The sequence below is a fragment of the Cervus elaphus genome, chromosome 19 (genome assembly GCF_910594005.1).
Source record: "Cervus elaphus chromosome 19, mCerEla1.1, whole genome shotgun sequence".
In the NCBI taxonomy this organism is placed as follows: domain Eukaryota; kingdom Metazoa; phylum Chordata; class Mammalia; order Artiodactyla; family Cervidae; genus Cervus; species Cervus elaphus.
In genome coordinates this window covers 61,300,854-61,328,063 of record NC_057833.1, presented here as the reverse complement: position 1 = coordinate 61,328,063, position 27,210 = coordinate 61,300,854, and the positions used below count along the sequence as shown (strand labels likewise).

General features: G+C 40.5%; 1 protein-coding gene across 3 annotated transcripts; it reads right to left on the bottom strand.

Annotated features, from left to right (window-relative positions):
• Positions 1–11,165: 11,165 nt before the first annotated feature.
• On the bottom strand, positions 11,166–26,991 carry SGO1 (shugoshin 1). 3 transcript variants are annotated; one of them, XM_043874905.1, is made up of 8 exons: positions 26,415–26,991; positions 25,167–25,319; positions 24,890–25,083; positions 22,030–22,124; positions 20,362–20,417; positions 19,067–19,873; positions 12,680–12,872; positions 11,166–12,457 (listed from the first exon to the last, which is right to left on the bottom strand). In XM_043874905.1, exons 2-8 carry the CDS (start codon positions 25,303–25,305, stop codon positions 12,352–12,354), a joined length of 1,590 nt encoding a protein of 529 aa, XP_043730840.1. In that variant the 5' UTR covers positions 25,306–25,319; positions 26,415–26,991; the 3' UTR covers positions 11,166–12,351. The 3 variants fall into 3 exon arrangements, with proteins under 3 accessions (XP_043730840.1, XP_043730841.1, XP_043730839.1); XM_043874906.1 differs by having other exon boundaries at positions 26,483–26,991; XM_043874904.1 differs by having other exon boundaries at positions 26,734–26,989.
• Positions 26,992–27,210: the final 219 nt, after the last annotated feature.

The window sequence follows — 27,210 nt, the reverse complement described above, 5'->3', positions numbered from 1 at the left end:
AAAATCCCCTGGAGTAGGAAATGGCACCCCACTCCAGTATTCTTGCCTGGGAAATCCAATGGACAGAGGAGCCTGGTGGGCTACAGTCCATGGGGTTGCAGAAGAATCAGACAGGACTTAGTGACTAAGCAACAACAACAACAGAAATCAAAACAGTAGGGAACTGGCACAAAAACAGAAATACAGTTACATGGAACAGGATAGAAAGCCAGAAATAAATCCATTACTCTATGGTCAACTAATCCACAACAGGGTAGGCAAGAATATATATTGGAGAAAAGACAATATCTTCAATAAGTAGTGCTGTGAAAACTGGACTGCTACTTGTGGAAAAAAAAAAAAAAAAGAAACTAGAACATTCTCTAACACTACACAGAAAAAGAAAATGGATTGAAGACCAAAATCCAAGACTGGATACTATAAAACTCCTAGAGCAAAATACAGAATAATCATTGACATAAACCATAGCAATCTCTTTTTGATGCTGTCTCCTCTGATCAGTTCAGTCAATCAGTCCTGTCCGACTCTGTGACCCCATGGACTGCAGCACACCAGGCTTCCCTGTTCATCACCAACTCCCGAAGCTTGCTCAAACACATGCCCATCAAGTTGGTGATGCCATCCAACCATCTCATCCTCTGTTGTCCCTTTCTCCTCCTGGCTTCAATCTTCCCACCATCAGGGTCTTTTCCAATGATGTAGTTCTTCCCAACAGGTGGCCAAAGTATTGGAGTTTCAGCTTCAGCATCAGTCCTTCCAGTGAATATTCAGGGTTGATTTCCTTTAGGATGGACTGGTTGGATGTCCATGCAGTCCAAGGGACTCTCATGAGTCTTCTCCAATGCCACAGTTCAAAAGCATCAATTCTTCAGCACTCAGCTTTCTTTACAGTCCAACTCTCACATCCATACATGACTACTGGAAAAAACATTTTGACTAGATGGGCCTTTATTGGCAAATAGCATCTCTGCTTTTTAATATATTCTCTAGGTTGATCATAGTTTTTCTTCCAAGGAGCAAGTGTCTTTTAATTTCATGGCTGCAGTCACCATCTGAAGTGATTTTGAAGCCCAAGAAAATAAAGTCTTTCACTGTTTCCATTGTTTCCCCATTGATATGCCATGAAACGATGGGACCAGGTGCCATGATCTTAGTTTCCTGAATGTTGAGCTTTAAGCCAACTTTTTCACTCTCCTCTTTCACTTTCATCAACAGACTCTTTAGTTCTTTTTCACTTCCTGCCATAAGGGTGGTGTCATCTACATATCTGAGGTTATTGATATTTCTCCCAGCAATCTTGATTCCAGCTTGTGCTTCATCCTGCCCAACATTTCGCATGATATACTCTGCATATAAGTTAAATAAGCAAGGTGACAATATACAGCCTTGACGTACTCCTTTTCCTATTTGCAACCAGTCTGTTGTTCCATGTCCAGTTCTGTTGTTTCTTGACCTGCATACAGATTTCTCAGGAAGCAGGTGAGGTGTCTGCTATTCCCATCTCTTGAAGAATTTTCCACAGTTTATTGTGATCCGCACAGTCAAAGGCTTTAGCATAGTCAATAAAGCAGAAATAGATGTTTTTCTGGAACTCTCTTGCTTTTTCAATGATCCAGAGGATGTGGGCGATTTGATCTTTGGTTCCTCTGCCTTTTCTAAATCCAGCTTGAACATCTGGAAGTTCACGGTTCACGTACTGTTGAAGCCTGGCTTGGAGAATTTTGAGCACTTTTCTAGCGTGTGAGATGAGTGCAATTGGGCAGTAGTTTGAACTTCTTTGGCATTGCCTTTCTTTGGGATTAGAATGAAAACTGACCTTTTTCAATCCTGTGGCCACTGCTGAGTTTCCCAAATTTGCTGGCATATTGAGTGCAGCACTTTCACAGCATCATCTTCCAGGATTTGAAATGGCGCAACTGGAATTCCATCACCTCCACTAGCTTTGTTTGTAGTGAAGCTTCCGAAGGCCCACCTAACGTCACATTCCAGGATGTCTGGCTCTAGGTGAGTGATCACACCATAGTTGTTATATGGGTAATTAATATCTTTTTTGTACAGTTCTTCTGTGTATTCTTGCCACCTCTTCTTAATATGTTCTGCTTCTGTTAGGTCCATCCATTTCTGTCCTTTATTGTGCCCATCTTTGATGAAACATTCCCTTGGTATCTCTAATTTTCTTGAAGAGATCTCTAGTCTTTCCCATTCTATTGTTTTCCTCTATTTTGCATTGATGACTGAGGAAGGCTTTCTTATCTCTCCTTGCTTTCCTTTGGAACTCTGCATTCAGATGGGTATATCTTTCATTTTCTCCTTTGCCTTTTGCTTCTCTTCTTTTCTCAGCTATTTGTAAGGCCTCCTCAGACAGCCATTTTACCTTTATGCATTTCTTTTTCTTGGGGATGGTCTTGATCACTGCCTCCATAGTTCTTCAGGCACTCTATCAGATGTAATCCCTTGAATCTATTTCTCACTTCCCCTGTATAATCATAAGGTATTTGGTTTAGGTCATACCTGAATAGTCTAGTCATTTTCCCTACTCTCTTCAATTTAAGTCTGAATTTTGCAATAAGGAGTTCATGATCTGAGCCAGTCAGCTCCCGGTCTTCTTTTTGCTGACTGTATAGAGCTTCTCCATCTTTGGCTACAAAGAATATAATCAATCTGATTGTGGTGTTGACCATCTGGTGATGTCCATGTGTAGAGGCTTCTCTTGCGTTGTTGGAAGGAGGTGTTTGCTATGACCAGTGCGTTCTCTTGGCAAAACTCTATTAGCCTTTGCTGCTTTATTTTGTACTCAAAGGCTAAACTTGCTTGTTACTCCAGGTATCTCTTGATTTCCTACTTTTGCATCCCAGTCCCCTATGATGAAAAGGACATCTTTTTTGGGTATTAGTTCTAGAAGGTCTTGTAGGTCTTCAGAGAACCCATTCAACTTCTGCTTCTTCAGCGTTACTGGTTGGGGCATAGACTTGGATTACTGTGATATTGAATTGTTTGCCTTGGAAACGAACAGAGATCATTCTGTCATTTTTGAGATTGCATCCAAGTACTGCATTTTGGACTCTTTTGTTGGCTATGATGGCTACTCCATTTCTTCTAAGGGATTCCTGCCCACAGTCATAGATATAATGATCATCTGAGTTAAACTCTCCCATTCTGGTCCATTTTAGCTCACTGATTCCTAAAATGTCGATGCTCACTCTTGCCATCTCTGATTTGACCACTTCCCATTTACCTTGACTCCTGAAGCTAACATTCCAGGTTCCTGTGCAGTATTGTTTTTTACAGCATTGGATTTTACTTCTGTCACCAGTCACATCCACAACTGGGTGTTGTTTTTGCTTTGACTCTGTCTCTTCATTCTTTCTGGAGTTATTTCTCCACTCCTCTCCAGTAGCATATTGGCTATGTACCGACCTGGGTAGTCATCTTTCGTGTCATATCTTTTTGCCTTGTCATACTTTTAATGGAGTTCTCAAGGAAAGACTACTGGTTTGCCATTCCCTTCTCCAGTGGACCACATTCTGTCAGAACTCTCCACCATGACCCATCCATCTTGGGTGGCCCTACATGGCATGGCTTATAGTTTCACTGAGTTACCCAAGGATGTAGTGCATGTGATCAGTTTTATTAGTCTTCGTGATTGTGGTGATTCTGTTGGCCCTCTGATGGATAAGAAGCTTATGGAAGCTTTCTGATGGGAGAGACTGACTGGGGAAAACTAGGTGTTGTTTTGATGGGCAGGGCCATGCTCAGTATATCTTTTATCCAATTTTCTATTGATGGGTGGGGCTGTGTTCCTTCCCTGAGACCAAATTATGGTGGAGAATTAGAGAAGGAAATGGCAACCCACTCCAGTTCTCTTGCCTGGAAAATCCCATGGACGGAGGAGCTTGGTAGGCTCCAGTCCATGGGATCGCAAAGAGTAGGACACAACTGAGCGACTTCACTCACTCAAGGAAGGTAACGGTGATCTTCTTCAAAAGCTCTTGTGCGTGCACTGTTGTTCAGTGCCCCTGGCCCTGCAGCAGGACACTGCTGACCCAGGCCTCTGCCAGAGACTCCGGGACACTCACAGGCTAGTCTGGGTCAGTTTCTTGTGGGTTCACTGCTTCTTTCTCCTGGGAGAAATCAACTACACTTCAATTAAAAAAAAAGAAAAGAAAACCCTGCCCCCTAAAAATACATGGAAATGCTGGATAAAAATGCACTGAATTTAAGGATGAATTTAAGGATATATCTGGATTTACAAGGAACAATAGGCAACCTTGAAGTGACATAAAAGGAAATTTAAAACAGTGTCACCAACACTGGTACTAATTCTTGGTCAGTCTGGGAAAGGTGCTGTCTCCATAACTAAGGGGCTTAGGTTTTAATGTATCTGTGAATTGGTCAAAACAAGCTGTGACCCCTTCCCATCCCCTGCCACATAAAGCTGGAATCTATAAAGGTCTGTACATATTAGTGAAAGCATGGCAGACAGATTTCCTAAGAATCTGAAGCCCGAGGACTTCAACCAGGCTTCGACTTCAAGTTTATTTTCCTGCCTGATCTAGGAATCCTGAACCAAATCCCCCAGTGTAACAAAGTAAAAACTGGTTCTTAGATGATACCTGCAGGGCTTCTGATAAAACATAAAATTAGTCTGTAAGGGGAAAAAAAAATTAGTCTGTAGGGATGTTACACTGTGGGCAACCAAAATTTTGGACAACCTAAGTCCATAAATTTTCTCAAAGCAAAAAAAATAAGTCCACTGAAAGATGAGCTCACAAAAAGCTGGGAAACAGGCATGACCAAGTCATATTCATACCAAATCATATCAAATCATACCAAATCATATTCAAAAGTCAGATGATCAAATATCAGGTTTAGCCACCTAATGTGAGAAAACACCAATACTCTGAAAGAAAACGCATGTTTATGGTTGTTAAAAGGAAAAGGAAACATATGGGGCTGGCTAGATAGACTATGATACAGCCAAGAATAGAGTGAACTAGAATACAGAGGCGATGAAACATTACAGAAAGAACACAGCTAAAGAGATGAAAATAGGAAAGAGGGACAGGACAGATCCAACAATGTGAACTGCATCAGAGCTGAGCATTTGCTCACTGAACTAATCTGAACGCCGAGAACCATGCCTGATGATGCTGGCACAGTTGATGCTGGATATTAGTTAAAGCACAATAATTATCAGAAGTAAGGAGAGAATGAGGAAAAAGTAATTTTTAATGAACTAAGAATTTTTCTTATAATAAAAGGCATGAATATTTATAATCAGTTGACTCCCAAGCATGATGAATTACGGTCCATTTGTTTCCATGAATGCATATCAACTGCAGGACTTCTTGACCCACTGTAAATGAGAAAACTGGACTTCAGAGTCCAGTGTGACCACTGGGTTAAGGAGACAGAGACGGAAGTTTCAAGGAAGCAAGAATATGCAAACAAAGTGTTGGAAAGAAAGGAGCCATGCAGGGGAAAGTTTCCAGAATTCTGCTCAGGGGTCCCTGAATCTTGGTTGAATGCTTATCTGCACATGTGTGGGATGAAACATCATGAAGCCAGGGAAAGAACAGTTGTAGGGCAAAGACCAATTATGTAAGCCAAATCACTGTCAGAGTTTACAGCAGCCAGAAAGGACAGACATGATCACCATCAGATACACGCAACATGCAGTGGAGATCTTAGATGCTTCAAAGTTACTACGGGGGCTAAAGGAGCCTAGAGGAAAAGGTATCTTAGACCTGCCCCCAAAGCCTAAAACCAAGCTCATGAAGGATCAAGCTGATCTCCAAGAAATTTAATTGCCCAACAAAGTTCAAAACTCTGAAGACCTATAATAAAATATAGCTTATATGAATGTTAAATTCCCAATGTACAATATCCAATAAAAAAATTAAGATATATGAAGCCAGAAACTGTGGTATGTAACTAAAAGAGAAATTTGCCAATAAAACTGATCAAAAAATGAGGTAATTACCAGAAAAGGATGTTAACATGGCTTTTATAAACATAAATATGCTTAAGGATACAAAGAAACCATGAACATACTGAGGAATAAAATAGAATATATATAAACAACACCCATATGGAGTTTCTAAAGGTGAAAAAAAAATACAGTATCATTTCCCATTCACTGGATGGGATCAATAAAAGATTTGACATAGCAGAAAATACAAGTAAACTTAAAGATGCAGCACTAGAAGATACCCAAAATGAAGCACAAAGAGAAAAAGGACTAAAAGTCACAAACAAAATTAGAGAATATCTTGAACTAAATGAAAGTGAAAATACATTTCAAATTTGTGAGATGTAGCTAATGCAGTGCTTAAAAAAATTACAGAATTATTACTGATATCAGGAATCAAAGAGGACAAAATTAGAGCTCTTTCATGAAAGATGTTAAAAGGATAAGGAGATTATTATAAACATCATTCCCATATATTTGATAATTTAGATGAAATGAACAAACACTCTGTGTTACACAAAGTAGCAAAACTGAAGAAGAAATTAAAACCTAAAAATCTCTTTATCAAGTTAAAAAATCCAGATAAAAACTGAGAAAAGACAGTTATAACCCATGTAAATAAAGACAAGGAACAGAACCTAGAATATTAAAGAGGCCATACTGTTTATCAAGGAAAAGACATTCCAGTAGAACAGGAGGCAACTTTCAGTTGCATAAGCAACGTGCAGAAGGGGTGAGAATGACCACTGACACTTGAGTCATCACAAGTGATGAACTCAGTGAGAGAAAATCTCATAAGTAATTAGAAAGAAATTGTGTCACACTCACTGGCTTAGCTAATTTAAACGTTCAGTAATACCAAGTGATCACGTGTGGGGGAACCTGGAACTTATAAACTGCTATTAGGGACAGTGGCCAAGATGGCGGAGGAGAAAGGCTGTGAGCTCACCCATCACAAGCAGGCCAAGATCACAAGTGTCTGCAGAATAACCTCAAAGAAAAAGACTGGAACCTCAAGGTAACAGCTTCAACAGCTAAAGACATAAAGAAGGAACCACAGCAAGGCCTACCTATCTCGTGAGATAATCAAATCTGACATGCCCTGGGTGGGTGACCCACAGACTAGAGAATAATTCTCACGGAAGCTCTCCCACAGGACTGAGAGTTCTGAGTCCCACATGAGGTTCCCAGTCTGGGGGTCTGGCCCTAGGAAGACAAGCCCCGAGAGCATTTGGTTTTGAAGAGCAGGACTTGACTGCAAGAACTCCACAAGGCTGGAGGAAACAGACTCTACTCTTGGAGGGCCTACAGGAGATCTTTATCTTTTCTTTCTTTTGTAATTTACTTATCTTTGGCCATGCCTTAGGAAACATCACTACAAAGAAAGCTAGTGGAGGTGATGGAATTCCAGTTGAGCTATTTCAAATCCTAAAAGATGATGCTGTGAAAGTGCTGCACTCAATATGCCAGCAAATTGGGAAAACTCAGCAGTGGCCACAGGACTGGAAAAGGTGTTTTCATTCCAAACCCAAAGAAAGACAAATGTCAAGGAATGCTCAAACTACTGCACAATTGCACTCATCTCACATGCTAGTAAAGTAATCTCAAAATTCTCCAAGCCAGAGGAACCAGAAATCAAATTGTGAACATCTGTTGCATCATCAAAAAAGCAAGAGAATTCCAGAAAAACATCTGCTTTATTTATTATGTCAAAGCCGTTGACGGTATAGATCACAACAAACTATGGAAAGTTCTTCAAAAGATGGGAATACCGGGGCAACTTACCTTCTGCAAAACCTGTATGCGGGTCAGGAAGCAACAACGGGACATAGAACAACAAACTGGTTCCAAATCGGGAAAGGAGTACATCAAAAATTTCTCGTCAAAAGGTTGAGAAAATACTTGAAAAGATAGTAACTGAAAAATGAAAACTTTCCTAACCTGGAAAAGGAAATCGTGAACCAAATCCAGGAGTGCAGAGTCTGATACAGGACAAACCAAAGAGGAACAGACCAAGACACATTGTAATCAAAACGATAAGAATGAAAAATAAAGATAAGGTGCTAAAAGCAGCAAGGGAAAAGCAATGAATTACCTACAAAAAAAGAATCCGCAGAACATGACCAGCTGCTGTTTCACTCACAAACAAAAAACGCAGAAAAAGCATCTGACAAATTCCAATACCCATTTATGATAGAAACTCTCCAGAAAGAGGGCATAGAGGGAACTGACCTCAACATACCAGAGGCCATATATGACAGTCACATCCACTTACATAGTCAAATAGTGAAGAGCTGAAAGCATTCTCTCCAAGATCAGAAACAAGGATGCCCACTCTTGCCACTGTTTTTTGGGCTGCACCACCTGGCATGTGGGACTTCACTCACTCACCAGGGCGTGCCCCCTACACTGGAAACAGTCTTAACCACTGGACCATCAGGGAAGTCCTCTTGCCACTTGTATTCAATATAGTTTTGGAAGCCTGAGGCGAAACAACCAGAGGAAAAAAGAAGAATCAACTGCGAAAGAAAGAAGACTGTCACTGTTTGCAGATGACATGATATTATACAAAGAAATCCTAACATGCCACAAGAAAACTACTATAGCTCATCAGTGAATTTGGTAAAGTTGCAGGATACAAAAATTAACATATAGAAATCTATTTCTATAAACAACAAATTATCAGAAAGAGAAATTAAAGGGACAATCTAATTTATAATTATATAAAAAAGAATAACATACCTAGGAATAAACCTACCTAAGAAAACAACTTGTACTTCAAAAATAGCACCTTATAGTTTTTACTCAGCCGTAACAAAGAACAAAAGAATGCCATTTGTAGCAACATGGATGGACCTAGAGATTATCATACTCAGTGAAGTCAGATAGAGAAATACAAATATCATATGACATCCCTTGTATGTGGAATCTAAAAATGATACAGGGACTTCCCTTGTGGTCCAGTGGCTAAGACTCCATGCTCCCAATGCAGGTGGCCTGGGTCTGATCCCTGGTCAGGGAACCGGGTCCCATGTGCTGCAACTAAAAAGTTTGTTAGGCGGTCTTGCATGCTGCAGCTAAGACCTGGAACAGCCAAATAAATAGATATACATATTTAAAAAGTAATACAAATGAACTTATTTACAAAACAGAAATAGGCTCAAAGAAAACAAACTTATAGTTACCAAAAGGGAAAGGAGGGACAGAGGATTAAGTAGTTTGAGATCAACAGATACACACTATATATAAAATAGATAAAGAAGGACCTACTGTATAGCACAGGGAAGCCTATTCAATATTTTACAGTAACCTTTAAGAAAAATCTCCATTATAGGTTATATATAAGTGAATGACTTTGCTGTATACCTACCAGAAACTAATGCAACATTGTAAATCAAGTATACTACAAAAAGTAAATACATACTTAAATTTTAAAGAATTGTTGTTTGGAAAATGATATACTCGTTCGATCAGGAGAAGAGCAACCCTACTTTTAGGTACTAACTCCCTGGAAACTTATTTATACATATAAGAACACAAAATATTCAGTGAAACACTCATTTATAATAATGACAAAGTGGAAGCCAATTGTTTCTGAAAAGAAGAGGAAGTGTGGTTTATATAATAAAATTTTGTACACCAAGGAAAATAAGCTACATCTGCCGACATGGACAAATCTAAAAACAGTGCTGAGTGAAAAGTAGTTGTAAAAAGATGTATACAACATAACATTCATGTAAAATGTTAAAATACAAAGAAATCTTAATAGTCTATGGATAAACACTTTACAAGAATAAAGAAATAGTAAAATACGGAAACTATAGAAGTATAGGACTTCCCTGATGGTGCAGTGGGTAAGAATCCACCTGCCAATGCAGGGGATATAGGTTCGATCCCTGGTCCAGGAGGGGTCCACATGCCAAGGAACGGCTGATACGCCTGTGCACCAACACCACTGAAGCCCATGGGCCCTAGAGCCAGCGAGCCGCAAATAGTGAGGCTGTGTGCTGCAACAACTGAGGCCCGCACACCGAGGGCCTGTGCTCGGCAACGAGGAGCCACTGCAGAACAGCCGTGCACCGCGCCGAAGAGCAGAGAAACTAGAGAAAGTCCGAGTGTGGCAGTGGAGACCCAGCACAGCCAAAAGTGAATTAAAAAAAGGATAAAGCCACCAAATTCAGAATAATTGATTTTGGAGGTGAAAGGAAGGTGAGGATAAAGGTAGATCCAAAAATGTCAGAAGAGAAAGATCCATAAAGTAATAGTAAAGGCAGTCAATGGTGAAGAGCAAGAGTTGGCAAGCCTTTGGGGTAAAGGGCTTGAGAGTAAATATTTTAGACTTTGCAAGCTTAAGGGATAAAATAAATTAACAGCAAGTTTTTTATTTAAAGACAAAAAGCATCTTTACCTTGCAGACCATGCAAAAGCAGACAGACTGTTAAAAACAGTAATTTTTAAGATTTAAAGAAAAATATATTTTATAAAACAGATTCTTTTTCACTGAATGCATTTTTTATTACTAAGACAAAAACGAGTTATACTTGGACCTGCAGGCTGCAGTGTGCTAACTACTAGCCAAAGTAGCCATCAGTCCAACAGGACTTTCTGGAATGACAGGAATGGACTATATTTGCGTTGTCCCCAGTGTGGTAACCACTAGTCACCTGTGGCTATTGAGCACTTGCAATGCAGCAGCTGTGACTGACAAGCTTTAGAAATTGTACTGAACCCTAATTAAGACAGCCATCCTAGAGTTTGAATGAATTCAAACAGCAGGTAGAAGGGCAGTAGCTGAATAAACAAACTGGAAAAATAAGAGACTGTGATGGAGAGTAGGGCATATGAACCCGTGATTCCATCAGGGGCAGGAAAGTCTGGGCTGACGTTAAGGATTTCGGGTGTGACTAGCACGGAACGCAGGCAGGTATGGAGATGCAGTAGACAACTTGAGGTCAGGGTCAGAAGAGGCAGCTGGGAACACAGACACTGCTGACTGGGATAGGGAGGCTCCAGTGAGAACAGAAAAGAGAAGAGACCGCGAGGATGGTAATGTGACAGAGGCGATGACCACAGGGAAAGCCAAGGTTTGTGGGGAGAAATGCCCAGGAAGGGTGAGAGCAGTGATGGCTGGAGACAAAGATGACCAGAGAGCTAGGATACGTCTGTATTTAAAGAATGGAAAAAAACAGACGCACTATCTTATACAAACTTTATTGCTCTTTAAACACGAATCAAAATTTACAGAAGTATATAAAAGTATAGGTTTCAAACTCTCAGAACTGAACTCTCACTGAATTTACTTTTTTCTTAGAAAGGTAGATTCTATTCTTTAATTAGGAACCTTGAAGAAATGAAGTCACACCAGGATTTACAGGCAGAGGCAGAGACCCCAAACCAGCTGGTCCTCCCCGGGCAGGCTGGAGCAGTTAAACCAGGCCAGACCCACTCCAGCTCGGGCTGCGGTCTACTCTCCACATTGGGGTCCCAGGTTGGCTGGGTCGCAAACTGGCTTCACGTCACCTGAGGACCTGACTTGAGGTAATTCGTGGCTTCAGGTTTGAGCACACCTCACTTCTGCCACTGGCAGTGTCCCTCGGCCATGGACTTAGGAATTTGAGCAAATGCATAAAGAAGGCCTTGGCTTTCACACATTTAACATTTGGCATTTCTGACTAAACAAGGAACTATTCTGAGAGGCCATGACGCAATAATTTGTGATTATGCTAACGTATCACTTTCAACAACGGGCATGTGGAGCTGTGGGTTCAGAGGTAGTCACTTACCCAGTCCCTGAGCCTAAGCAACCATCGTGCTCTAATCACGATCTCATACACATTTTGTCTGAAAAAAATCAAATACAGCAATGGTATAAGGAACCCACAAACAGCTTAGCGTATGCTCTACTGCGAATGACAAGGATTCATTTTATTCAAATACTGTACAAAGAGTTTCAGAAGATCTTCAGTCTGTCTTCAAAAATTCATTCAATCATAGTACTACCCACCTAAGGGAAAAAAAGATGCCTTATAACGAAAACATCTTAATTTGAAGAAACATGATTAATTTCCCAATGTTGGTATAAGATACATCAATTAAGTTTTAGGCAATATAAAAAAAATCTAAACTATGATAGTGCTTCAGTCCAATTATTTATAGCTGGAAGAAAAATAAACCAAATGTATCAAAGGTTTAAGAAGACACATCACTTCTGAAGTATAGTTTTGAAGACATGCTCATGATCTACAATCTTGTCAAGAGAATATTCTACAGCCAATAGTTTAACCATTTGAATACTATTTTTCAGATTCCCTCTTGGCGCCACAGAAGCGGGTGCAGGATGAATTTCAATAGCATCTAACACAGGCTTCATTGTACTTGCTTCACACTTTTTTTTTTTTAGAACAGTGTCTGGAATCTTTTTTCTGCTTGAAAATAGGCGAATTCAAGAAACACAAATCTGTAAAAGGGTCCCCTCTTCTCAGTTTCCTGTAAGAGTAAAGAGAACTCTTAAGCATAATTATAAGCATCCCAATACTAACTTACTCTTCAGTTTAAGTTTATTGTAGATCATGCCATTGTTAATATTCTCACTTCAGTTTTTCATCAAAATGGTGTATTTCAAATAAGGCTCACCCTTTAATGAAGCTCTATAACCTTACTCTCCCAGGTATGTCATTCAAAGTGAGTTCCCACAAGCCAAATACTTACGAAGCAAGCGTGGGTTCCTTATAGTTCACGATGGCAGCTGTGCACCTGCGTTTACGTAAAGACACTGGTGGGCTTTCTACATTCTTTTTTGGAGAAAGAGAAAGCTTTCTAGTTTTCATCACAGGATACAAAGGGACATTCGTGATATCCTTCAGGCTAAAATGAGGTGACTGGTGAGTTTCAAGCAGTGCACCTATAAAAACAAGTTTTATTGAGTACAGTTCCAAAAAACAGACAAACACAGGGACTGAAATTATGCGATTACACACCTTACATGCATCCAAAATCTGCAGAGGGAGGAAAACTCCGAAACTCATTCTACAAGGCCATCCTCACCCTGACACCAAAATCAGACAAAGATACCATAAAAAAAGAAAATTACAGGCCAATATCCTTCATGAACATAGATGCAAAAATCCTCAACACAATTCTAGCAAACAGAACCCAGCAGCACACTGAGAGGGTCAGGGCTTCCCTGGGGGCTCTTGCAATGCAGGACAGGCAGGTTCAATCCCTGGTGGGGGAGAGCTCCTGGAGGAGGCAATGGCAACCCATTCATGATAAAAAGAAAAACTCCTCAAAAAGCAGGCTTAGAAGGAACATACCTCAACATAATAAAGGCCATACACAACAAACCACAACATACATTATTCTCAACAGTGAGAAACTGAAAGCATTTCCTCTAATATCAGGAAGAGAGGCTGCCCACTCTTGCCATGATTATTCAACATACTTTTGGAAGTTCTGGCCACAGCAATCAGAGAGGAAAAAGAAATAAAAGAAACCCAAATCAGAAAAGAAGTAAAACTCTATTTGCAGTGAGATGATACTATACATAGAAAACCCTAAAGATTCCACCAGAAAATTACTAGAGCTAATCAATGAATATACAAAGTTTCAGGGTAAAAACTAGCACAGAAATCCCTTGCATTCATACACACTAACAATGAAAAATCAGAAAGAGAAATTAAGGAAACAATCCCATTGACCACTGCAACAAAAAGAATACCAAGGAATAAATCTACCTAAGGAGACAAAGACCTGTATGCAAAAAAACTATAAAACACTGATGAATGAAATCAAAGATGACACAAACAGATGGAGAGATATACCATGTTCTTGGATTAGAAGAACAATATTGTGAAAAATGACTATACTACCCAAAGTAATCTACAGATTCAAGGCAATCCCTAATCAAACTACCAGTTGTATTTTTCACAGAACTAGAACAAAAAATTTCACAATTTATATGGAAACAAAAGTCCCCAAATAGCCAAAGGGATCTTGAGAAAGAAGAATGGAGCTGGAAGAATCAACCTTCCTGACTTCACACTATACTATAAAACCACAGTCATCAAGCCAATATGGTCATCAAGGCACAAAAAAAGAAATATAAATCAATGGAACAAGATAGAAAGCCCCCAGACAAACCTACGCACCTATGGGTACCTTTTTTTGACAAAGGAGGCAAGAATACACAATAGAGAAAAGACAGCCTCTTCAATAAGTGGTGCTGGGAAAACTGGACAGCTACATGTAAAAGAATGAAACTGGAACACTTTCTAATACCATCTGTCCATGGGATTCTCCAGGCAAGAATACTGGATTGCCATTTCCTTCTCCAGGGGATCTCCCTGACATAGGGATCAAATCCAGGTCTCTTGCCTTGCAGGCAGATTCTTTTGTCTGAGCCACCAGGGAAGCCCTTCTAATACCATACACAAAAAATAAACTCAAAATAGATTAAAGATTTAAATATAAGGTCAGAAACTATGACGCTCTTAGAGGAAAATATAGGCAGTACACTCATTGACATACATCACAGCAAGATCCTCTTTGACCTACCTCCTAGAGTAATGGGAATAAAAACAAAAGTAAACAAATGGGACTTAATAAAACTTAAAAGCTTTTGCACAGCAAAGTGAGTCACTCAGTTGTGTCCAACTCTTTGTGACCCCATGGAGTTCTCCAGGCCAGAACACTGGAGTGGGTAACCATTCCCTTCTCTAGGGCATCTTCCCAACCCAGGGATCAAACCCAGGTCTCCCGCACTGCAGGCAGATTCACCAGCTGAGCCACCAGGGAAGCCCAACAATACTGGAGTGAGTAGCCTGCCCCCTTCTCCAGCAGATCTTCCCAACCCAGGAATCAAACCGGGGTTGCCTGCATTGCAGGCAGATTCTTTACCAGCTGAGCTACCAGGGAAGCCCTCCAAAGGGCATAGCAACGGAAATGATAAACAAGATTAAAAGACAACCCTCAGAATGAGAAAAAATAATTGCAAACAAAACTGACAAAGGATTAATCTGCAAAATATACAAGCAGCTCACACAGCTCAATACCGGAAAAACAGAAGACCTAAACAGACTTTTCTCTAAAGACGACATAAACAGATGGCCAACACACACATGAAAAGATGCTCAACATTGCTCATTAGTAGAGAAATGCAAATCAAAACTACAATGTGGTATCACCTGACACCAGTCAGAATGGTTATCATTAAAAAATCTACAACCAATAAATTCTGCAGAGATGTGGAGAAAAGGGAACCCTCTTGCACTGTTGGGAATGTAAATTGATACAGCTACATAGAAAGAACAGTATGGAGTTTGCTTAAAAAACTAGGAACAGAACTACCATATGATCCAGCAATCCCACTACTGGGCTATACCCTGAGAAAACCATAATTGGGAAAGAGGTGCATGTACCCCAATGTTCACTGCAGCACTTTTTACAACAGCTGGGACATGGAAGCAGCCTAGATGTTCATCAACAGATGAATGGATACAGAAATTGTGGTACATATATACCATTGAAAGTTACTCAGCCTTAAAATAGGACACATTTGAGTCAGTTTTAGTGAAGTGGTTGAACTTAGAGCCTACTGTACAAAGTGAATTAAGAAAGACAAATATTGTATATTGACACATGTGTATGGAATCTAGAAAGGCGGTACTGATGAACCTATCTGTGGGGCAGTGATGGAGACAGACCTGGAGAACAGACTAGTGGACAGTGTGGGAGGAGTTGAGAGATCAGCATGGAAACGTACATCACCACATGTAACAGAGAGCCCGTGGGGATATGCTGTGTGACACAGGGAGCTCGACCCAGCGCTCTGCGGCAACCCAGGGCGTGGGATGGGCTGAGAGGTACGCAAGCGGTTCAAGAGGGGGAACGTGTACACCTATAGAGGATTCATGCTGATGTATGGCAGAAACCAGTACAATATTGTAAAGCAAGCATCTTTCAATAAAAAAAAATTTAAGTACACAGAATCCAGCATTTTATAATACAGGTTTTTAAAAACTTGTTCATCTTTTCCTCTCAGTATAACACTGAAATAATTATTGTGGCTGTGAACAATTTACTAAAACAATAGCTTACTAAAACTTAAAATTCTTAAAAATTTAAAGAAAAAAAAAGAAAATTCTTCCATGATAGCTGGGGCACAATGAATTAGTTTCAACTATGCAACTTCACTTAGTCACACCTTGTTCTTTAGAATTATCCAGGTCTCTATCTCTTTCAATTCCAAAGGTTATTATCAACTGATTTCTTACAGTCTCAGAAAGCCACGTAAGTGCATTCTATTCTACACACGGTGTTAACAGAAAAACCCAAGTGAACTTTTTGGCCAACCAAATACTAAATAAAAGAGAATTCTAAGTCATAGTCTCTATGTAAACGAGGAGAAACAGGGTTCCCTCTAGTAAAGCTTCCCAGCTGGTGCTAGTAGTAAAGAATCCACCGGCCAAGGTAGGAGATGTGGGTTCGATCCCTGGGTATCCCCTGGAGGAGGAATTGGCAACCCACTCCAGTATTCCTGCCTGGAGAATCCCAAGGACAGGGGAGACTAGCAGGCTACAGTCCATGGGGTCACAGAGTCGAACATGACTGAGCATGCACGTGTGCTAATAAAGCTGGTATATTAAAAAGTTACCCAAAGATTTTCCTATCAGAAACATCCAAGTTATTCTACCTGGAGCTACATCTATATTGGGAGACAGGTACCCAGCACACAGTAAGAACACTACAAGGCAAATAATCTCTTAAAATTGCTTTAAAAAGCAAACTCTTTCCCAGGAAAAACTAAACTTAAACTGTAAAATGATTTTATGTTTAATAACCACTTTTCAGGGCTACCTGGGTTTCATATATTCTGTCTTTCTTGTCCCTACATAAACAAATTGTACTATACTAATTATTCCAACTTTTGGTTTGGAAACTATGGTTAAACAACATCAGATCAGTTGCTATGTTCTGGAATAAAGCTTCTATAACTTTTACCCATATACCAATCTTCCAGGAAATTTGTTAAAAGAGAGATGATGATTCAAGGATGTGGGGTATGGCATGAGATTCTGCTTTTCTAAGAAGTGTCCAGGTGATGCTGAAGGTCTGGGGACCAAATTCCGAGTAACACTAGTGTTTTTTTCCTTTAAAAACTTATGAAAATTTAAGTACACAAAGATGGAGACAACAGTATGAGCCCCCATTTACTCAGCTTCAATAATTATCAACATTTGGCCAATCTTGTTTGATTTACTCTAAAATCATTACAGCATACTTCTTAAAAGAGATATTTGCATGCTACCAGTGGGGAAACAGTGGAAACAGTGGCTGATTTTATTTTTTTGGGCCCCAAAATCACTGCAGATGGTGACTATAGTCATGAAATTAAAAGATACGTACTCCTTGGAAGAAAAGTTATGACCAACCTAGACAGCATATTAAAAAGCAGAGACATTACTTTGCCAACAAAGGTCCGGATGGTCAAGGCTATGTTTTTTCCAGTAGTCATGTATGGATGTGAGAGTTGGACTATAAAGAAAGCTGAGTGCCGAAGAATTGATGCTTTTGAACTGTGGTGTTGTAGAAGACTGTTGAGAGTCCCTTGGACTGCAAGGACATCCAACCAGTCCATCCTAAAGAAAATCAACCCTGAATCTTCATTGGAAGGACTGACGCTGAAGCTGAAGCTCCAATACTTTGGCCACCTGATGTGAAGAACCGACTCACTGGAAGAGACCCTGATGCTGGGAAAGATTGAAGGTGGGAGGAGAAGGGAGCAACAAAGGATGAGATGGTTGGATGGCATCACAGACTCAATGGATATTAAGTTTGAGCAAACTCTGGGAGTTGGTGATGGACAGGGAGGCTTGGCGTGCTGCCGTCTATGGGGTTGCAAAGAGTTGGACACCACTGAGCGACTGAACTGAACTGAACCACCTAACTGGGCTTCCCTGGTGGCTGAGCTGGTAAAGAATCTGCCTGCAATGCGAGAGACCTGGGTTCGATCCCTGGGTTGGGAAGATCCCCTGGAGAAGGGAACAGCTAACCACTCCAGTATTCTGGCCTGGAGAACTCCATGGACTGTATAGTCCATGGGGTCACAAAGAGTCAGACACGACTGAGCGACTTTTCACTTTTCACCACCTAACTAGGTGGCTAGCTTCCTTGGTGGCTCAGACAGTAAAGAATCCGCCTGCAATGCGGGAGACCTGGGTTCGATCCCTCCATAGGGAAGATCCCTTGGAGAAGGGAATGGCAACCCACTCCAGTATTCTTGCCTGGAGAATCCCATGGATAGAGGAGTCTGGTGGGCTACAATTCACAGGGTCACGAAGAGTCAGATACAATTGACTAACACCATCATTAACAACCATAACAGTGCTGTTACGGGGATCAAATGAGCTAGCACAACAGCATTTTGAGAATGATAAAACTTGCCTGTTTATGTTCGCACACTATTAACACAATTCCCAGATAAGAATCTTTGTGGGCAGCAGCAGGCTGTATTGTCGATATCTGGGCTACTTTCTGATCTAACCAATAAAAGCAAGGTTTTCTAAGCCACAGTTTTTAGATGTTTTACACATGTCTTATAAAATACTACTAAGGAATTGAGGAAAAGGTTTTCTTGGTCTTATTAGGCCACCTTCACTAAATAGAAAATTATTTTAAATTCTGGATCCTGTCAAGTTGGCGATAAAGCAAAGTCATTAAAATTACAGGTCGCTGGATTTAAGTTCGATTTCATTTTCAGGGGGATGTTTCGGGGGAGTGCATAATGGGAATTTTAATTCAACCTAACTCCACAACTTTCCTCGCTTTGGAAGGTTTCATTTACTGAAAGTAAAAACACTCTCTCCATGACAAGTACTATTTGTTCTTAAAGAGGATTTAAATTAGCTTAAAGTATGTCAAAGCAACACACTGTGGTTTCCATCTCTAGTCCCCCACTATTTAATTTTCCCCAAAGAGACAGATGGTAAGTCTATAACCTCCTCCAGAGAAGCAGATGGTAAATGCTAGTATATAAGCACCAGGAGTGATCATTTATCATAAACATCAAGAATGCAGCCAAACAAGTGAATCACTCACCAGGAGGAGCTTCCCTTGTCTCAGAGCCCTCCGTCCCCTTTCCGCCCTGATGTCTTAGTGCTCGCTTAGGTCGAGGCCTGGGGACAGGACTCCTAGTTGATTCACTGCTGAGATCTGGACTGGACTTGCACGTGGGGACGTAGAGGTCATCAGAATCATCTCCTGAACAGCTTGATTCACAGATGCTCACTTCAGATTCATTGTTGGTTTCTTCTCTTTTAGCATCATCACACACTTTTTGCCGGAAAGGAGTGAGGTGAACACCTTCTTCCAAATTAAAATTGTAAGCATCACAGGAGGTGACAACTTCATTCAACTTTTTTTTGGAAACAGTTTTATTTTCACTTTTGCTCCCTTTATACTTTGATACAGATTTTGATTTTCCCCTTTTGTTAGCTTTCTCTTTTCCTTTTCTTTCTTTGGCACCTCTATGCTTACTTTTAGTTTGTTGTGATTTATAATCATAAACGTTTTTCTTTGTTTTAGTAGCTCGTCCTGGGTGAATCAGCCTTGGTGATGAGTAAATTTGACTCCTGTTGTACCGACAAACACTTTGTTCTCTATTTTCAGGTATCCGTGTGCTTATAGGTGGGTCTGCAAATCTAATCCTTTCGAGTTCCAAAGAGTCCTCTGACAAATGACTGATTCCAAAATCATCCACAGCAGTAATCTGACATGGACTGTTAATGTATTTCTTTAAACCACGACGGAGAGATATAGTTCTAGGTAAGACAATATCGGTTGACTTATCTTCACTTGAATCCAAATCAAATCCTGGTCTGTCTTGAGAAATAGTAGGTATTGGCTCTGAGAATTAAAAAAATAAAATAAATGAGAAAAATAGGTTCACTTTATGGAAATTTAAATTAAGAATCTTAGAATTCAAAGTTAAAAATGGAACTAATGAAAATTCTTCCTGTAGTTTTCCATTTACTCTAAGTAAATAAAAATCTGGAGAGCTTACTGTTTACTTCCTCTTGACTGTCTGTCCCTATGTATCCCAAGGCTGTTACAAGGGTTAAGTAAGATAATGTATGTTAAGTGCCTAACGGGGTGTAACACATAGGCTCAGTAAACTGCAGCCACAGCTGTAACCCAGGTTTTTGACTACAGATTTGGAAAAATAAAAATGGGTGGATTTTAAAACTCTTTCGTTATTCTGTATAAAATAAATAGATATTTGCTTTGAGCAGAATACCAGATGAGCAGATTTTAAAAAGTAAAAACAAATTGCTACTTGTTCTCAAAGATCTCATCGTGCCTTAACAGTATTTTTAGATTTTCATTTGAATTACCTTCTACTTGGAATGATTCTTCTTGTCCTGGACAGTCAGCATCCTCAAGAACTTGCCTTAGAAAGTACCAATAAAAAATAAAAAACTTAACAGTTATGCAATAAAAGCATTTAAGATTTTCTACAAAGTTTTTTTTCTTTTAGTAACATTTCATAATTCCATTCTAAATCAGTGTATCTGTTCTGTATCAAAGGAAACCAAAAACACTTATGATGATGACATGGAAGCAGATTTGTTATGACTGATATTCAGCTCCCCCTAGGAGGAACACCTCAAATTGAACAGTTCCTCCTGAACACTTTCCCTAACTCATCATTTTATTTAACTGGAGAAACAGCCAATCAGATTAATGTATAAACTACATTAAAAGAAATTCAGTTAGATTCCTCTTCTGGAGCCTACTGTATCATTAGCCAAGCTGTGATTTTCTTTGGTACAATATACTTTTGTGGCATTTACCTACTGACTCCTCTGAATTAACACTGTTCATTTTCTTTAAAAATTTTTTCCCTTTGGTTCATGGAATAAGAAATTTCCATTTCTATGCTTTAATATGGCCATTTCATTCTAATTTTATTTTTTTTCTATACAGAATTTACCTCTCTAGACATAAAAACTTAAGTACAAGTTGTGGAAACAATAATAGCAACCAATCAATAACAATTTTAGAAATCTTATAAAAACTCAATTATCTCATCTTACTTTTTGGCCTTCACATAAACATTGCATCAGATCTTAATATTCAACAGTTTAAAAACTATTCATGATTAAAATTAATATGGGGACAGAAATCATATTAGTGACTACTTCTGCAAGGAGAGGAGCACAACCTCAGAAGGGCCATGGAGGGATGGTTCACAACGGGAGCTCTCGCCTGGGGACAGTTACCCTGCCCACTCTCCCTGGGCCCTCACAACACCTGGCAATGTCTAGACACACCTTTGGTTCTTACAACTATGAGAGGGGGCTGCTATTGGCATTTGGCGGGTAGAGGCCGAGGACGCTGCTAAATGCCCCACGGTGCTTAGGACCATGTCCACAACAAAGAATGATCCAGGCCAAGCTGTCAGTAGTGCTCAGCTGAGAGATCCCGGCCAGAGCAATGGCAATGCTCTGCACTTTAACCCAGGTTTCAGTTCACAGGTGTATATATTAGTCCAACTCACTGCACTCTGTAATTAAGATCTGTGCATTTGACTAATCTAATTTTATTTCAGTAATTCATAAGCAAACAAAGTACCCTTAATTCAAGAGAAGGAGTATATGAGGTCTGATGGTATTTCAGAATGAACTGGATAAGCAAGTCAGCGTGACAATTTGTTAAATATGGTAGTTTATTAGATTTCTTTTCTAAACCAGACTACTTGTGTTACTGGCAAAATAACCAACATTCGAACATCCAATTCTTAGAATAAAAACACGATACAAGAAAAACACAAATGAAGCTTCAAGAGAAGCTTCTTATCCCTAGACATCAAAAGTAACTAAATAGAAGCAAGCTTCGGTGTGGCTATATAGGACAGAATTTCAACACATCAAATTTCCTTAAATACATTCTTGAGAGAGTATCAGACTTCAAATACGAGTCAGTATGATGCTAATTTCCTTTCACAAATGGATCACAGTTAAATATTTATTGGTATTAATAATAATGAATTTGATACTAACGGTAAATGCTTCACAAACAAGTCTCTGGAGTTGTTGTCACTATTGGAGTCCGTTCCAATTTTGGAGTCCATTCCAGAGGGACATAATTCTAGGTTCTGTTAATGTATTAAAACACAGAAAACACTGGTACAACCAAAATATTCACAACAAAGCATTCATTTATTCAACAATAGATACTTACATTGGGAAAATGAGAGGAGAAACTAGCTCATTACTACTCTTCTAAGATCCTAAACCAAAACTTCAAAGCCAACAAAGAAAGAAAAGTGACCAAAGTTACTGACTTTGGTAACAAAGAGGTTTTGGTGACCCAGATATACAGTGACAACAGAATGGTGGGGATGAAAGTCTGAAACAGAGTTCAAATGTGAATGGAAGCTGAGGAAGGGAAGACAGTAAGTGCTCTATTCTCTTTGGAAAAGTTCTCCTATGAATGGAAGCAGAGAAATGAGGAGAGAGCAGAATGAGATCAGGAGAGGTTCCATTTATCTTCTTTTCCTCTTAAGGTGAGAGAGATACTAAAGCACATTTGTACATAACTGGAACAATTGGGTAGAGGGAGATAGTTTGCAGTCTCATCCAGGATTTTTCAGGAGCAAAGTCCTAGAGGAGAAGAAAAGGTGAGAATTGGATCACATGGGAGGGACTGGCCTTGGATAGGAACAGACACTTCAGCCAATGGCACCAGAAGGAAAAGGAGAGACAGTGCAGACCCAGGCAGATGTGTATAAATAGATGTGTGTCAGGGAAACAAGAGGCCCAGTCTGATTCCTTAAAAGTCATTCCAATTCAGTGCAGTTGTGTTATCTGATAGACAAACAATATACAGACATTGTAATTAATAGGTTGAAACTGTTCATCAGAAATAAAACTGGAAATTTAATCCTGTTAATAAAAGCTTTAAATTGATTATCAATACAGCTAATGTTCTAAAGCTAGTATTACTGAAGGTAAATAAGAGGATATTTAACTACAGAGAGATATAAAATTTTACAAGATCCATAATAAAACGTAAGAAACGCTATTAGTACTGATTAACCCTTAAAAGGCAAGATAATTATTGGTAGGCAAGAAATAAAAAACATTCTTATTAAAGCATTTTAAGCTGCTCTATCACTACAAATTGACTTCATAAACAAGGATGCACAAGTACCCAATGATGGTTGAGAGCAAGTGACACATAAACATGTGGCAGAAAACAACTTTGATGTTTTAAATGTTAAGAATACTTTCACCTGGCAACTAATGCTATCTTTTAATACTAAAAAATCATTGATAAATGTCAAAAGGTCTATAATAAAAGAATTTTTCCACCAGTTTTTGTGATTATCTTATTGAATATTCACTTGACACTATTCTGTGTGATTTCAGCAAAAATCTGAAAAGGGAAGAGGAAGAGTCAAATGTCTTGGGAGAAATATTTTTCCTCACTAGTTGACCAAACAAGAAAAAAAATTAGGAAAGATTACATTTTGAGGGAAAAAAGTGCTGTTTTTTTTTTTTAAATAATCTAACCCTTACACGAAGGTTAAAAAGAAAAAAAAAATCTAATCTTTATAGATAATTCTCTATCACAGCATATATTACATGTATGTATATATACACATACATTCTATGTCTTATACACAGGAGAGATGTGGAATCACCTTGGTTGCAGGGAAGCAAAAACTCTTTCACTGACCCCTCCTCTAGATAGACAGAGGACTTAATTCTTTTCTTGAGTCCATCCCCCTACCCTAAGCACTATGCTCTGGCTTCTGCTGCTGCCCTAGGTGCCAACACAGCTGTCTTCACTGGTATGGCAGACAGATGGACATCTAAGTGTTACCACCTGACTTCTTTCTCTGCCCCATGGAGTTTCCTGGGCAGTGGCCTTTGGGAAAATGAGAGGAGAAACTAGCTCATTACTACTCTTCTAAGATCCTAAACCAAACTTTCTCCATGTGTTGTTTTGGCTGGCCTTTCTATACACCCCTGGACACAAACAGAATCAGATTAAAAAGCTGACAGCAAAATGTTCAAGATATTTCTTGTTTGGCAGTTAATGTAGAGCTGTCCTGAAGGAAATCGGTCCTGAATATTCATTGGAAGGACTGATGCTGAAGCTGAAACTCCCACACTTTGGCCACCTGATGTGAAAAACTGACTCATTTGAAAAGACCCTGATGCTGGGAAAGATTGAAGGCAGGAGGAGAAGGGGATGACAGAGCATGAGATGGTTGGATGGCATCACCGACTCAATGGACATGTGTTTGGGTAGACTCTGGCAGTTGGTAATGGGACAGGGAGGCCTGGCGTGCTGCGGTTCATGGGGTCGCAAAGAGTTGGACACGACTCAGCGACTGAACCGAACTGTCCTAATTTAGCCAACTAGTAGGTAAAAATTATTCTCCATAAAGCACTTAACTACTTCTCATCTCCCCAGTTAAGGCAGTCCTTACATAACCCCACGGGTGTAGCAAAATGACATAGAAAAGCTAAGATTAACAGCACTGATTAAAACTTCTGGACTACTCGGCTTCCACTACCACTTCCAGACCTTCAGCTTTCTTGCCCTCCCTTTGACTCACTTTGCTGACCATTCAAAGGGTCTGGCCATGCAAGAGGCTAAACTATTTATTTTATACCTTGTCTTGCTACACTCTTTCGGAAGCAAGTTATAGGAGTGTCACCAGTATGCTTGAAGCATTCTTAACTGGCCACACACAACTATGGGGCTAGAACACTGAGAAAAGACATTCTGACCAACTCACTAATAACAGAGCTATCAGTATAATTAAAGAACACAATTGATTTAAATTGCTAATTTAAGGCTTTAACATTTTCTTCCTAAGAAATCCAGCCTTCCCGATGAAAATACCTGAGCAGGTTCTTCTGTCTGTTGTGACCTAAGTTTATTTTTCAGTGTGTATAATTGATAGCTGAGGAAGTAACATTCTCTCCTCAGCTTTAAGATGACATCATGGGCTTCTTTCAATTTGGACTTTTCATTTTCCAAAGCTAAGGCTAACATTCTGTTGTTGTCTTCGTAGTTTAGCACTTTGGAAGTGTTGGCTGAAAGAAAATAAAAATTTCTTTTATCAGTAACTAAATCTAACCTTAAAAAGTGATGTACAGGAAACATGAAAATCTCTTACTGGTTGTTTGGCATGGTGCAATGATCAAAGACTTTCGTTTAATCTCTGTCAAATTTTTACTCCTTTTCTCTTTTATTTGTTTCTTTATGTCTTCAAGACTATCTTGAAAAGACTTTTTGAGGCATCTTTCCTTGGCCATCTTCTGCCCTAGGACTTTAAAAATAATAGAAATCATTTAATTTTTGAAGGGGTGGTATCAAATATAAAACAAAATTGAAAACACAGGTTGTCCATAAAAAATGATTAGAGGCTTTGTAACTGTAGAATCAGCCCAAAGTAGATAATCTGGTAATAATCTACATTTTGCAGCTTTTAAATTACATTAATATTTGTGGCATAATTTTATCCTCCTCAGGTACTTTATAGGAAAGGTTTAATCAAGATTTCCAACCCAAAGACTCTGTAATAATGCCACTTATTAATTCTGTAACGAATACTGGGGGCTTACTATATACTATTCACTATGATGGCATCAGTATTTTACTACTAAATACAGACTACTTTGCATGAACACCTTTTGCCCTACATTGTACTCTGCAGATCTTAAAATTACAAAAAAAATTCTTGTTTCCTATGGCAATCTATATACATAAGTTTTCACTACAAAACACATCTTCATCTCCTCTGAGTTTGTCAAATATTTTCCAGAACCTTACATTTTCTTGAGTATTTTCTCCAGGCCTTCCTTATTTTCCTCTGGGTTCTTAAATACAGATATTGTAGATTTCATTTAAATATTTTCTTTCTGCCAATACAGATACAATATATACTGGCATGTTTCCAGGACAGCCAGGACATCTACTATTTTTAAAGCGCTGGCATTAAGCGGGATGTATAAAACACCCTACCTACCACAAGGAAGTTTCTTTAGTTCAAACCTGGATATGTTTGCGAGCCAGACAAATCAGGTAACTAAGCAAGCTGGCTTAGTTATTTTAAAAGCACAGTCTATCTTAAAAACTTTCGTTCGTACATTAAGTCAACTTAAAATTAAAAAGGAGATGAGTCCCGTCAGAAGTTTCCTTCCCGTCTGGGCCGACGGTCTTAAGAGGGGGTGTGGCGGCCAGCAGGGCTGGAGAAGAAGTCAAGACAGGGCCGCCCTGGACTCGGATTAGGGGTCTGGATTCCAAAGAACCAGGGCGGGAGCTCTCCACCCTCACCCTGCGTCGCCCCTGCCGCTGGGCGGCCGGGAGGACCAGCCAATGCGGCTTCTCCAGAGGGAGAAGCGGCCAAAGCGAAGGACGCCACCTGCTCAGGCTGCCGGCCTGCGGGCCCTTCTGCTCGAGCCTGGGTTTCGAGTCCCGCGAACGCTTCACCTCCTGGTCTCCGCGCGGCGGGAGGCTCAGTCCCCACTGAACAGACGAACTCGGAGAAGGGCGACGGGCGGGCCGGCCCCAGGACCGAGCTTCTGGCCGCCGAACTTACGACCAGGAGACCCCGCGCCTGGGGGCGCGGCACGACGCCCCTGGGCCCGGAAAGCCGCGGCCCTTTCCCCGGAGAAGGCGAGCCGGGGCGGGCGGGCGTCAGGCCCGCAGACCCGCCTCTCGCGGGACGCCCGGAACTGTACCTGGGCCACGGCTTCCGCCGCAGCTGTCGCTCCGCTCACACCAGGTTCCGCGGGAAGGCCCGGGCACGCGCGCCGGGACCTCCGGGACCCCAGCCTCAGACCTCGGATCGCGCCGCCGTCCGCGTTCAAACTCTCAGCCGCGCGCGCCCATTGGCTGGCGGTCACGTGACGCGCGGCCCGCCCCCGGCGTAAGCGGAGCCCCGCCCCCAAAGGCGGTGTCCCCTGACGCGATCTAAGGTGGACTGCGCCTTCGCGCGGCCGCGGCTGTTTCCCGCCGGGCGGAGTCAGTGGTCCCGCGCTTTTCGGCCTCCCGCTGTAGGGTTTAGGGGAGGAGCCACCATGACACCTTGAGGGGCGGGGACTTTAGGGAGTGAAAAGCTTCCGGTTTACTGGGCCCGCCGCCCATCTTCGAGGTCGTGCGCAAGGGCTCCCTCTGGCGAGAAGAGTCTTCTTGATGGTTTGCCGGCTGAAGCAGTC